Source organism: Pseudopipra pipra, chromosome 3, assembly GCF_036250125.1.
Source record: "Pseudopipra pipra isolate bDixPip1 chromosome 3, bDixPip1.hap1, whole genome shotgun sequence".
NCBI classification, from domain to species: Eukaryota; Metazoa; Chordata; class Aves; order Passeriformes; family Pipridae; genus Pseudopipra; species Pseudopipra pipra.
Window position 1 is genome coordinate 65,986,911 of NC_087551.1, and position 13,210 is coordinate 66,000,120.

Here is a 13,210-nt window from a genome sequence, read left to right on the forward strand (position 1 = left end):
AAATAGTGGTCTGGTCTATACTGGTAGTATTATACAATGATTTTTTGAAATAATACAAGACCAGAGTCTCTGCTAAATCATTTGTAAACTCCTGCCTTGACAGGAGTGCATGTGGCCTATGTGCATTCTTTATGTCGAGAAAGTATCTAGAGCTTCAACATTTAGTTGCATAAATGCTGTTCAGAAAGATTGAATTCAGAAATAAAATGCTCATCAATATGGGTACTTAATTTTCTGTTATGTATTGATGCATCTCTGATTTGATTTAAAAACAAGCTACAAAGTGTATGGCCTAACTTGAAGTACAGGAATGGTTATGTAATTGAAGTGTTGAAAAAGCAAGTTTAAATATAGTTCCTTAAACTGTAGAAAAATACAACATAGAGTATGCCCACCTTGGAATGCTGCTGACTGGTGCTGGAAAAACTGAATGAAGAGACAGCTATAAATGTTAACAATTAAAAAATCCCAAACAGTTCAGTCAAAAAACTTTATGCCCATAAAGTGTACTAAGCTGGTTTGGGGTTTTTTAATTATGTTATACTAATCTATAAACTTATGCCACTTCTATTTGTTGCACACTTGATGCATAAAGCTAGGTAATAGTTTTACCAGTAATGCTAAGTGGTGCCTCACAGAATGCACGTAGGATTATTGTTATTCTAACAGTATAGCTTTGTTATGAGTAAAATAATTTTCTTGAGATAAAATGCTATTCAGCAGATTAAGTGCTTAAATACATCACTTACCATCTACAGTTAAATGCGATTGGTAGTTTAACTAGATCAGTGTCTAGAGACCAAGTGTGTAGTTCTTATCACTGATATGAGATATTATTCTAGAAGACAAAAAAGAAAGTGCTTTTCCTTCTTTTCCCCTGTAAATGGCACCAAGTACTTCTACATCAATCCATGAGAGACTTTCATCATGAAATATGCAGTGAATTCGGATGTGCTTGCTCGTTTCCATTCCTCTTATCTGTATAGTGGGGTTTTAACACTTTTCTTAAAAACGTTTTACTGCTGAGAAAGCTTCAGCCATGGACAAAATAGGAGGAATTTTCTTTTTTTTAAAGCATGAGCATGTTCTCTCTTTTGCCTGTGTGTCTTATGCAATGTTCAGTTATGAGCACTGAAATATACAGTTTAAGACCTGTATTCTTCTTATCTGTTTCTTCTTGTGATAAATATTTCTTCCTGTAAACTGAATCAACTGTCTTCATTGTGTATGGGCTTTTCTAAATTTGAACAAATATTGATTCTCTCATCTTCCTTTCTTTTCAGTAACACATTACAGTAAATTAAATGTTTTTGACGGCATTTTTTCCCATATGTAGCTTTTCCATTCTTATGTAGCTTCATACATGGCCAAGCATTAGTGGGACATTCTTCTTTCTAAACTTGGCCAACTTTTCACAGTGGAAGTTACATCTTCTATTAATGGAAATATCAGAAGTAGTACAGTGAGAATTGACAAAAGTATACTACATATGCTTTGGTAGCTTTTGTTTATTTCTCCTACTTTTTTGCAAAATATGTTCAAGTTTCCTATTCAGTTTCTTTTTGTGATGGTGTGTTCCTTTTTAAACTGTCAAAGTAAATAGGAGGAAGTTTGACATATCAAAATATAAATACTTCCTTCTGATGTAGACATTATTCAAATTCTAGTTTTCAGAAAAGTTCAAACTCAGTCTTAAAATGCTGGCCCTAAAATCCTGAGTATACTCTTGTTCATGAAGCGGAATGCTGAGAAAAGTCACTGAACTCCTGCGCACACCTGTAAATGGCTGTTGATCAGCCTTCAAGCCAGAGGCAGTTACTGCTCTGTCTTTACTTGCCCATGTGGAGGTGCTAATTGTAGAACTGATGTGCATTCACATCAGCAGAATCAGGAAATGCTCCTTTCTTTCCCCAGCACAAGGATTACTGGCCTGTTCCACAGCCTGGGTAATCCTTGCGTGAGAGGAATTGCTCTCAAATGGGTGCTGGAACTTTCTACAAGAAATAACATGTATATACCCTTTATCAGTTTCCTGAAGAAGGGAGATAAACTTTCAGCACAGAATCCTTTTACTCAAATTCCTTGCACTTGATGTTGTCCTGAACGCACTGTCTAAAGGCTTGTCTGTCAGAAACAGAGTGGAGATAAATTTCAAGTAACTCCCTCTAATTCACTTTGGCAGTTCTTGTATTCAAGAATACTTGTAAGGTTACCATGACATCTAGTGGATGGTAAGGGATTTTGGGCAAGATTGAAAAAGCAATTAAAAATCTAAAATGCTGAAATCCAAAAGAATAAAAAGAAACATCATAGCATAGAGGCAGAAAAGAACAGAGGGCACCTGGAATGCAGTTCAGGATAAGGTTTTATGCCCTTCTTTCATCTGTAGATACCTGTTTTTCCAAAGGAGCATGCTGTCTTTGACTCTTGAAAACTTTGACAAGTTACTACAGCTCTCAAAACTGTGGTCTTAATGGGACTGTGCTGCAACTCATGCGGCCTCACAGAGAATCAGTGGAGATTTGGGAGTTTCTTCCTAGATCCAATGTCTGTGTGCATCCTTCCACTCACCACTGATTTAGAAGAATGGTACTCCTGTATTCTAAGTGGGAAACCTGTACTTTAAGCAAGTCAGAAATTACCGTATGTGAGCACGTGGATAATCACACAGTCCAGAGTCGCTGCAGTCCTGAGGGCCAGCTATTGAGGGTGCTTTCCCCGGTTTCATCACTGTCTTCTTCTCAATAGGGAATCCCCCTTGTTCTGGCCTCCCTATTCTATACAGAGATTAGTTGGTGCATTTTTCTGTCCACATTGGTCACTGTAGTTTTATCTGAAGCTTGAATGATAACAAATGCCTAACATTCAGCTGTTTGTTATGAGCCTGTAGTTTTGATGAGCCCATTCAGCCCACACTGCGCCTTTGTCGTTATTTTACTCTTTGTTTAAAAGATTCTGAATATAACAGAGGAGATTCATTAAAGACCATTTACAATTAAGAGCTGCTCAGCAATACAGACAAACAAAAGCAACAGAACAAATCAGTGCTTTCAAAGTATTTTCAGTAGGATATAGTGGGAATCCTAACAAATGTGAGTTTGTTGCTCTGTTATATAATAAATGTTTTACTGGACTTCTTTTTCATCTCTCTTTTGATTTCTTCTTGATTTTATTTTTTTCTCACATGGTGTTGTGTTTAATTGAATTTAAAAATTTATGTAGGCTATGTTTGAAGTTGATATCTTCGTATCCAAAGAAACTTGTCTATCTGATCCTAAACTTCTAATTGAAATTTAATGTCACCAGTTTTCCTTTGGCAGTAAATCTGGAGGAAATGGAAAGACTGTTGTAATTCTATATGTCAATGGATGAAAAGAACATTAAATTCTTAGTATTGTGTGTAATAAATGATGCATGAGTAAAGAGTTTAATTTGATATTTGGAAGTTTACACTTCCAAAACTGGAAAATAGAAATCTAAGTCAGATCCAACAGTATTACAATCCCCCAAACAAAATTTTAATCCTATATCTGTATATGTTTTTCTGTTAAATGTAAGATAAAGACACTGGTAAGAATCTAGTTTTAAAACATTTTCCTTAGCCTCTTTGCTCCATACATGCTCAAGTAGCTTTTGCTTTTGGTTCCAAACCTATAAAAACAGCACACCTTGGAAGGAACAAGAGACAGCTTGCCAGGTGGGGCAAAATTTGTTTGAGATTCAGCAGATGAATGAAATTGTAAATTAAGGGCAATGATACCTCTGTAATCCAGGAAGAATTAGTCAAGGTGTGTATATAATCTTTAAGATCCTGACAGCTTTATGACAAATAAATGAACTGAAGCTCTAGTATCATTCCAAAACCTTTAAAAATTATCAGGAGGTTCAAATGGTCCTGTTTTTCCCCTGATCATTAAACCTGCAGTTTGTCAGATTAAAAGCATGTATTCCAAAATCCACATGTATACAAACATGCAAAACACCTAGGCCAACCCAAGCCATTCTATGATTTTGCCTAGATGTTTGACAGATTACTACAGCTGGAAAAGAGAAGAGCTCCAAGAGCTCTTTTTAAAACAACAAGATAAGCTCCCCACCCTATGATATCCGGGAGACAGCACCTTCCCTCATGGTTGCTACAAACCCAGGAGGAAATCAGGACCAATTAGATCCCAGAGATGGTCACACATTTCAGAATGGCCTATATATACTTCATTTTCCTCATCAGAAAACTGTTGGGTTTTGAGACAGAGAAAATGCTCTAAATGCTGCTTTTTCTTACCAGTCATAGGGGACAAATTTTGATGTAGCTCTTCAATTTCTAGCATGTCACAAGCCTCGAGCCAAGTACAAAATGTTGCAGTAGGAAACAGCTGCTTTCCAAATCTCTGTGGAGTCATCTGTCGTGTAAGCACTGCACAGCCAGAGACTGCACATCTGCTGACAAATCAGTCTTTCTCTTCAAACGAAAGACGTATCTCGAGGGAGAGTTTTAGGTTCTTGTTGTCGTTATTAGCTGGATAAAATGGACTTAAACCAAAGATTGCTTCAGCTTCTTTGCTAGGCACCTCAGAAACTAGTTTCTTTTACTGACATCTGATGGAGGCACATAGGGTTTCTTTTTCAGAAAGGTAAGCAGAATCTATGGGAGGTCATTCTTAAAGTGAAGCAAAGACTGTGTAGCCAATATAAATCTTCTTTGATAAAACAGATAAAGTAGGACCTTTCCAAGTTAAGGTCTCAGGTTTTATGCAAGAATTCCGTTTTTCCAGCAGTATTTTGAAAATTTAGTAAACTGTACAGCAAAATTGGATTGTGACACAATTTGACATTGATATTGTCAGTAAGGAAAAAGTGTTACATAATTGATGTTTGGGTGATATGAAGACTAATGCCGAAACTCTGTGTCAAGCCTCTATAATCCAGTTTAAAGTAATTTTTAGCCCAGAGAAACAATCAAATTAGAGAACTTCTGTGCATTCAATAGGTTGGTGTCCTGCAGAAAGCAGGGTAACTGGTGCAGTAAATGTCCTCCTCGAGAAAAATGACACTGTTTCATCACCAAGTATGGGCCCTGTGAGTTTCCCCTGTGATGGAAAACAAGCAACTGTTCATTACAATAAGCAAACCCAAACTTTGAATAGTTTAAATCTCCAAATCCATGCTTTGCTGCAGCAAGATGGGCCCAACTAAGTTGAAAATTCGACTCTTTCATGAGAAATGTTGAAAAAGAGGCTGGAATACCAATCTTGTCCCATGTATTGTGTGCAAGGTCTTTCGGTCCTGCTGAGTAGCCTGCAATGATCAGTGAGTTCTAAAGATGCTGCATATGAAGATGCAGATTGTACTCTCTGCTGCATCTCTCTCTGCTGGTCATCTGGATCATGATGAAGTTCTCTTAGTTACACCTGAGGCTTATCTGTGCATATGCTGCAGGTATAGAAGATAGTACTTCTGTAAATTGAGACCGCAAAATCGAGTAAAGTCAGGTTAGCTAATACATACATACCACATAGTGATGTGTTTTCAGGAGTTTCTGTACTTCCAAGAAGCAAATTAATTCAATTGTACACCCCATAACTACAAAGTCTGATTTCAAAGAGAAGTGAGCAAGGGTTTCTTATACCACAGTAACATCACAAATCAAACCTTGAATTCCAGCCTGTAGGAATAGAGTGATAGTTAAACCCACCTTCTCCCTTGTTTTTTTTCTCATCACTTTCCCCATCATAGAAATACAGACAGTAATAATTATGCCTGCATTCTTTTTGGTTTTTAACACTTTTTCTCCAGAACATGGACCTTGTTGTGGAAATCCTCATAAGGTTGTTTTGAATTTTTATGGAATTTTTTAATAATACTGAAACCGGCGTTATTTTGGAGTTCTGCATTCTGATTGTGTCCTGCATACTTTTCAATATGGAGCTGCATCTGATTATATTGCTACATATTTGGCTGGAATCAGCCCCCATACCAGTTGACAAGCCTATATAATTCTATAGTCCTATTCTATTGTGTATGGTTATTAGGAAAATGATTGACTATCTAATAAAGGATGAAAATAATAAATTCTGGTCTGGTTTAGTAATAATCCTAGTGAATTCATGTTTGATTTCAGTGATCAAACAGCACTGTTTTTGAAATAAAGTAGGTTAGTTTTAATCTTTTCAAATATCCTTCAATAATATTGTACAAGCACACATTTTTATCAAAATCTCATTTGATAATAGATTGAATACCATTAAAAATTTCTCTTAAGTATTAATTCTGCACAGGAGCATTTACTGCCCAGGTTTGTTATCAAAGGTCTTTATTCCATTGCTGTGTTGCTGCAAATCATCTTATTTTCATACTTGAAGATTTTCTTGTTTGACTTCTAAGTCATCTTTTCCAGTCTTTTTACCAGACTGATGTTTAGCCAGCTGCCCTATAATTAAATGCTTTTGAATAGTGATATACTTAGACTTCCAGATTGGTCAAGTACTTGTGTATTTCACGTTTTGTTAAAAATAAATAAGCTGTATTTACTGTGTATTCAGCATTGCTGTGTGTCTTTTTAGAATATGTAGGAATGCAAAATATATAAGTTCAACTTTATTAAAATATAACTTTTTTGGTCTTTACATGGTCTTCCTTTTTGCCAATAAGATCTGAGCAGTTAGTAGTTAATGTTTTTTGGACAAGATATTTACTGATCTCATTTCACAGTCAGGAAATGTGGGTTGCGGAAAGATTGCTTCGAGTGATGTAGCCTAAAAAATCTGTGACAAATTTAACTGGAAAGTTTTAGTGCAGAACCTTCACCAAGAGTTCATTTTAATTCTCTAGAAAACTTTTAAATTTGGTGAAATCACATGTATTAAAATGGTTATTCCATGTTAGTACTTTTAATTGTAAGATCAGTTTGACAGCAAAGCAAGACAAGTTTCTTTCTTGGTGAAAGAAATCTGTTATTCTACAAGTGGCAGAGGGCAACTGTCTTAAATGGCCTTTTTTATAATAGAGTAGAACTCAGAATACAGCTTCCTAAAAGTATTTTTACTTGGAACTTCTCGTCAGTGTAGAACAATATGAACCCTTCTGCTTCAGTTGTAAAATCTAAATACTTCTTAGTTGTACCGCAGTGCTGCCTAGATATGTCCACCAATATTAAGTCCAAAATGTTCTATAGACTTTACATTTATTTTGCAAGAGATTATTCCTGCTTGTAACAGCACCAAACAGATGGGAAAGGAAGCACAGCAAAATTAGACTGATTTGTTCAGGCTGACACTGTCAAAATCCTGTATTGAAATCAGAGCTGTTAGATGCCAGTCTGTTGTCTTGTCTGCTGGTGTATGATGCCTCCTAGTGTTATGCTCTTGCATAGAAAATTATTGCTTATAACTCTCTTACTATTTAATGAGCTCATTTTGGATATTTCACAATAATGTATTTTTGTGTTGTGCCTTTTTGTAGATTCATGAGGATGAATAACAATTTCTTTTTGTATTTTGACAAAGTTTTAGATAATAGTTCCCACCTGTATGCTTCTAGGCTGGTATCAAAATACCTGCTGTCTCCTGGAGAAAGCCATGTTCTTGACTGACCTATGCCAAAAGGGGAAAGTGGTCATGCTGGCTTTGAAATTGCTCTCACTTAATTTCTGATGACTGTTTTATGCATGTGTGTTTGCTTATCCACGTGATTAATATATAAAAACACGCAGGCATATATATATATATATATATATATATATATATATATATATAAATATATATAAATGAATCATAGAATCAACCAGGTTGGAAAAGACCTCCGAGATCATCAAGTCCAACCCTTGATCCAACACTGCCGTGGTTACTAGACTAAGTGCCACATCCAGTCTCATCTTAAAAACCTCCAGGGATGGTGAAATGATGTATGTTATTTGTATGATCAATAATATTTCATAGAGCATGTACTTGGCATTATGTTGGGGTTTTTTTGCTTTTTATTAGTAATCAGCACTAGTATAAGTGGTACATTAAGTCATTTTATTGCTGGAGACTTGCAAGAAGAGTCTTTTATGTACCCATCTCATTCTGAATTTCAAGAAAAATAAAAGTACTTTAATAGAAATTGTCTTCATTGCTGACTAATTTTCTGCTCTTTAGCAGTGAAATTTGTTCTTTAATATGATGTGTTTGATATGCTTGTGATATTTGGGAGACACAGCTGATTGTTGATTGTGCCCTAATTTTTCTGATAGGAATGCAAATTGGTATACTTAATGATTTCTGCCAAAAATTATTTGCCATAAAGGAGAAGAGAAAACAAGTGGATAACTTCAAGTGTTCAGCTGTGTAATATGTGACTATATAGTAACATTATGTGAAAGAGATAATGCTATTCTGTGTGTCCAAAACATAACATGGGAAACCACATCATTCTGTTCTGTGTTCAGTAGCTTATCTACTGAGTCAAAGCAATGTATTCATTTTTTTTTCCAGATGGTTTTCAACTTATTTTTCTCTGATCAAATTATAATTAATGTTCTATGTTTACCCTTCCTGCCTTATCCCTTTTTCTTTTACTTAGTTGATTTCTGAATGTTTCCCTTTATTCCTGTGATCTTTTCTTCATAGCGGCACTGTCTCGGTGAAGCTTTGCATAAATCTATCAGCAATGTAAGTGATTTGCACTTACAGCTTGTGAACAGGGCATGCTTGCATTAATCAACCTGCCTATCCTGTAATACTGCTTTGGAGCTTTAGCCCATGAAATGGGAAACATGGTAATATTTGAGAGGAGAACGTGTGCCACTAGTTACGAAAAGCTTGTGTACTGCATCCATTCATCTGTGTAACTGTATATGTATCATTGGGCATCAAACACTGTGTACGTGCTCATAACATAAGCAGCATTTTTATGTCATTGTTAACGCAAGCAAGCTTGTGGGCAGCGCAAACGTGTATTGCAAGAGCTTTCTACAAAGCATGAGATTGATGCTGTATTATAATTTGCAGTTTTGCAGTGCAAGTCTTAATTGTAGCCAAAATATTCTTTCTTTCTATTTTATTTTTAAAATTCTCACTGTTGTTTTTAATGCACTGAAAACCGTGGGTAAAAGTATTGGAAGTTCAGAGAGTAGCGGTGAGAGCTGTTTTCTTTTGAATCCTCAATACAGAGGTGTATAGAAGGAGTGGTACAAAGACATGCAAAGGAAGGCACTAATGTTCTCAAAAATTTTCTCTTAAGGATATGTGTATGTACTGAATAATCAAACTAATGTTGAAAATTATATGGTCTTCTAAAAAGACTCAGATTTTTAACTTTTTTTTTACTTTTGAACAACAAAAAAATTATTAGATGGGTAGACTTATCTGACTTGCTTGTTAGAATCATTTAGTCCTCATTGTCTTTTATTTTCTGTGTAGTCTATTGATGCAAATAGGACATCTCCAGACATTGACTCATTTCAGGTTGTGGTTTTGCAGTCACTTTAATCTGGTGGAAGTATGAACTGCTCTTGAGTATTCCTGGTCTCTTCTAAGATGGCTTCCTGGCCAGATGTCAGACTACTCTTGGTCATCTCAATTAAAATATTTTCTGCATTTACAAGAAGGAAATTAAAAGAAAATTGTTTTGCCTTTGACCCATGCTCAAAATGTTTATAAATGGTATACTAAGAATTATCAGAGTTTGGAGCAGGAACTTAAATGAGTGATAGATTTAACTTCAAGCCAAAAATACATTTTTTTCATGTAATCTTAAAAATTTGGCTAAGTTACCATGGTTGACTCCATTTGAATATTATCATGAAAGGCTTGTTAGAGTGTGGTGATTAAATGGCCTGAGGTTCTGCAGGACTGAGCAGGAGTTCCCCATGACTTGTACTTCCTGGTGGCCGTGGTGAATGGGCCAGGACAATGGTGAGAAACTTGAGGGACATGAGAAACATGGTGAAAGGGACAAGTAAGAGTGGGCATAGCATTCGTCTAGTGAATGTGTCTCAGTGTTCCTGCTAAAGGCACTTGGAGGAGGAAGAACAGGATGTGAGTGAAAATTGTGGAATTTCCTTCAGATGAGATTTTTAAACCGTAATTTGTGTATAAATTTCCAACCTAGTGCAATAAATTGAACTGGATAATCTCTTAAGCCTATCCTAAGTGCAGATTCCTACGATACTAAAAATGGAGTTAGAAAAAAGAAAATGAGAAAAGGAGGGGAGGAGGAGGGGAAGAGATACTGGAGTATGGGATGGATGAAAGAGAAGGAATAGAGGTTCTAGAGCCAAGTTGCAGTTGTGGTCTCAGGGAAACAAACAAAAAAAATCCAAACAAACCCGAGAGTTTACGGATGGTGGTTAAATAGGAACAGAAGTAACCTAAAGAAGCGTAAGTTGTCTAAAAGTACAGGGGAAAAACAGACCTCCAGACAGGGTCTGCATTTTGCTAGGTGTAGTCTGGAAGAGAACCAGGAAATAAAGGCAGGGCTTACAGATGAAGAGAAGGACCCAGGTAGGTGTGAACTCTCAGAAAGGTGGGGAAAGAGAGAAGGGCCCAACAGTGAATGCGGAATGAATTAGAGTAGATGGAAGTTGAGGTAATATAGATTATTTTTTCCTGGAGAAGGAAGACAATAGCACATTGCATGACTAGAAGATGATGCATATATGAAAATTCAAAGCTGACCATGCTGGCAGTTGCATGGTGCAAACTCACTGCATCAGAGGAGTAAGTTTCTAGGGGTAAAGGGAAAAAAATACAGTATGTGGTTGAGTTGTTATTTTTTGAAATACTGTCTGTGGTGATTTGTCTGACCAGCCTGGCAACCTTGGCCATGGTTGCTGAAAGAGATCAGCCAAGAACTTCTGGGGCTTCTGAGGAAACTAAAATTCTGCTATACAAAGAAGGGAGGAAGGTTTTGTACAGATAAATATCTAGTTGAAAAATAGGTATTAAATAGAGTGTTACCACAGTGAACAAAGATTCTCAGTGGAGTTAAACAGATGTGCGGCATATTTTCTTTTGCAGGTTGTTGATAAGTAAGGTGGGAAACTTTGCAGCTTATAAAAGGTTATTCAGGGTGGGAAAAGCACTGAAGAATTATAGAATGGCTGTAAAAAGCCAAGGGACTTGGCAATAAAATGGTAGATGAAATTCAGTGTAGATAAATGCAAAGTGACACATAAGGGAAAACAAATTGTAACTTCTTGTGTAAAATTATGAGCCTTACCTTGACCTGTTACAACTAGAAAGTAGTTTTGGGGACTACAGTATATAATTCCGTAAAAACATCACCTCAGTGCTTTTTTGTTCTTCTTGTTTTACTGCTAATTTTTATTTGTGTAGCTTTTTTGTTTCAAATCTGCTTCAGCTGTGTCCTTCTGAAAAAAACTAAACTCACGTGTTTGACAACAATGTTTATGCTGCAAGTTGTACTTGGTATGCTGCTATTAATTTTTCGTTAAGTGGTGGGTACTAATGTTCTCTAATGCAATAAATTGATGTGCAATGTCGTTATTAATTTGTCATAATTAGTTTTACGATATGCTGAATCAAATGACACTATCAGACTTTAATTTATAATTCCCTATTATGTAATGCTCTGAGGCTTGAAAAGTATCCTTACTGATTCAAATTCTTTGTCACAGGGCAATTTTATTTTCCTTCCTTTGAGTCACTGTAGCAAAATTCTCTTTTGGTTAAATCTTGTTTCCAGAATTGGAGAATATCTCTCCTGTGTTTAGCTCTAAAGGGAATACAAGTTTAGTACTTTCAGTCTGAAAAGATGGTATCTGGTGTGCAGAACAAAGTATAATATTATTATAAAAATAAAATTAGATTTTTCGAAGGAATACAGTGTTCTGTATTACTTGGATGAAAAACATCATTTGTAAAATCAGGTATTTCTAAGAAAATGAGTTATTTGTGATTCAGAATGCTTAGATCTTAGATCTTGAAAGCAAGCATAAAAATCACTCTCATAGTCTTACTGAGCTAACAAAGAAGTGTTACTTTTTATTTGTGATATAGAATGTTATGATACCATTTCTTTCTAAATGAGAAAACTACCAGTAAGATAGGACCATAATATATGAGATTAGCTCAGTTGGTTAGAGCCTGGTGCTAATAACACCAAGGTTGTGGGTCCAATATCCCTATGGGCCATTCACCTAAAACTTGGACTCGGTGATCCTTGTGGGTCCCTTCCAACTCAGACTATTCTGTGATATATCTGTGATAAAGGATACAAAAATCCATCAATGTAGATGTCGCAGCCTGTCCTCACCTATCCAAGCACAAGATTATCCTTGGAGAATGGATGTTCCCCTGAAGAATAGTTTAACAATCAAGTGGTTGATTTCAGACCTTGATAGTGTCATTTTTATTGATCTTTTATATAAAACCTAGAAATAATTTTTGAGAATCTGGCCATGAAAAATTGTGTTACAGGCAGTGCTGTAGTATAAACTAACCAATGTGGTAATCCTTACAAAATCATTAAAATGTAGTTATTATATCTCTGACATATAATATTAACAGCAAATTCATACATGGATGACATTGCTTGTCTGTCTTTCAGCTAACAATGGCTTTAAAATTTCAAGTGTTTTCTTCTTTTGAATGTTTTCTTTACAGTTGATTTTAGTATTAATGACTAACAGATATTTGCTGTTCTCTTGTGGATTAGATCTCCTTACTGAAGCAGAATCTGGAGATGCAGCTTTCCCAGTCACAGAGCTCTTTACAACAGCTACAAGCCCAGTTCAGTCAGGAGCGACAGAGGCTGACTCAGGAGATCCAGGAATTAGAAGAGGAGCATCAGCAAAGGCATAAGTCCCTTCAGGAAGCCCATATCCTTGCCTTTCAAAACATGGAAGAAACAAAAGAGCAAGAACAAAAGGCATGTTCATATGGTTATTCCAAATTCTATAGAGAATGTTGCCATTGTAGCATTTTATGTACACAGTTGGAATTAGTAAAGAACAGTATCCACGTAACTACTAAATTTCTATTTCAGATTATGTATTACAGTAATATTGTTATCCAGTTAAATCTGAGCAAGGCATATTTAAAATCATCTCTGACATTAGCATTGTTTCATGTCTTGCTTTATATGCATGTATATAGGTGGGTGTATATATATATATGTAGAATTATTATCAACACATGTATTTCTTTATGGTAGTTTGACATTGTTACCCTTAATAGTATACTCTAAGAATTTTCTATTACAGTTACTT

At 35.8% G+C, this 13,210-nt stretch overlaps 1 protein-coding gene across 8 annotated transcripts in view; it reads left to right on the plus strand.

Annotated features, from left to right (window-relative positions):
* Nucleotides 1-13,210, plus strand: part of FAM184A (family with sequence similarity 184 member A) — a 78,124-nt gene that overhangs the window by 49,312 nt on the left and 15,602 nt on the right. For 5 of the 8 annotated variants that reach the window (XM_064649672.1, XM_064649670.1, XM_064649667.1 and 2 more), the window contains exons 10-11: nucleotides 8,607-8,648; nucleotides 12,658-12,870. In XM_064649672.1, the coding sequence (XP_064505742.1) occupies nucleotides 8,607-8,648; nucleotides 12,658-12,870 (255 nt within the window). The remainder of the gene's footprint in view (nucleotides 1-8,606; nucleotides 8,649-12,657; nucleotides 12,871-13,210) is intronic. The other 3 variants (XM_064649666.1, XM_064649671.1, XM_064649669.1) reach the window with 1 other exon arrangement.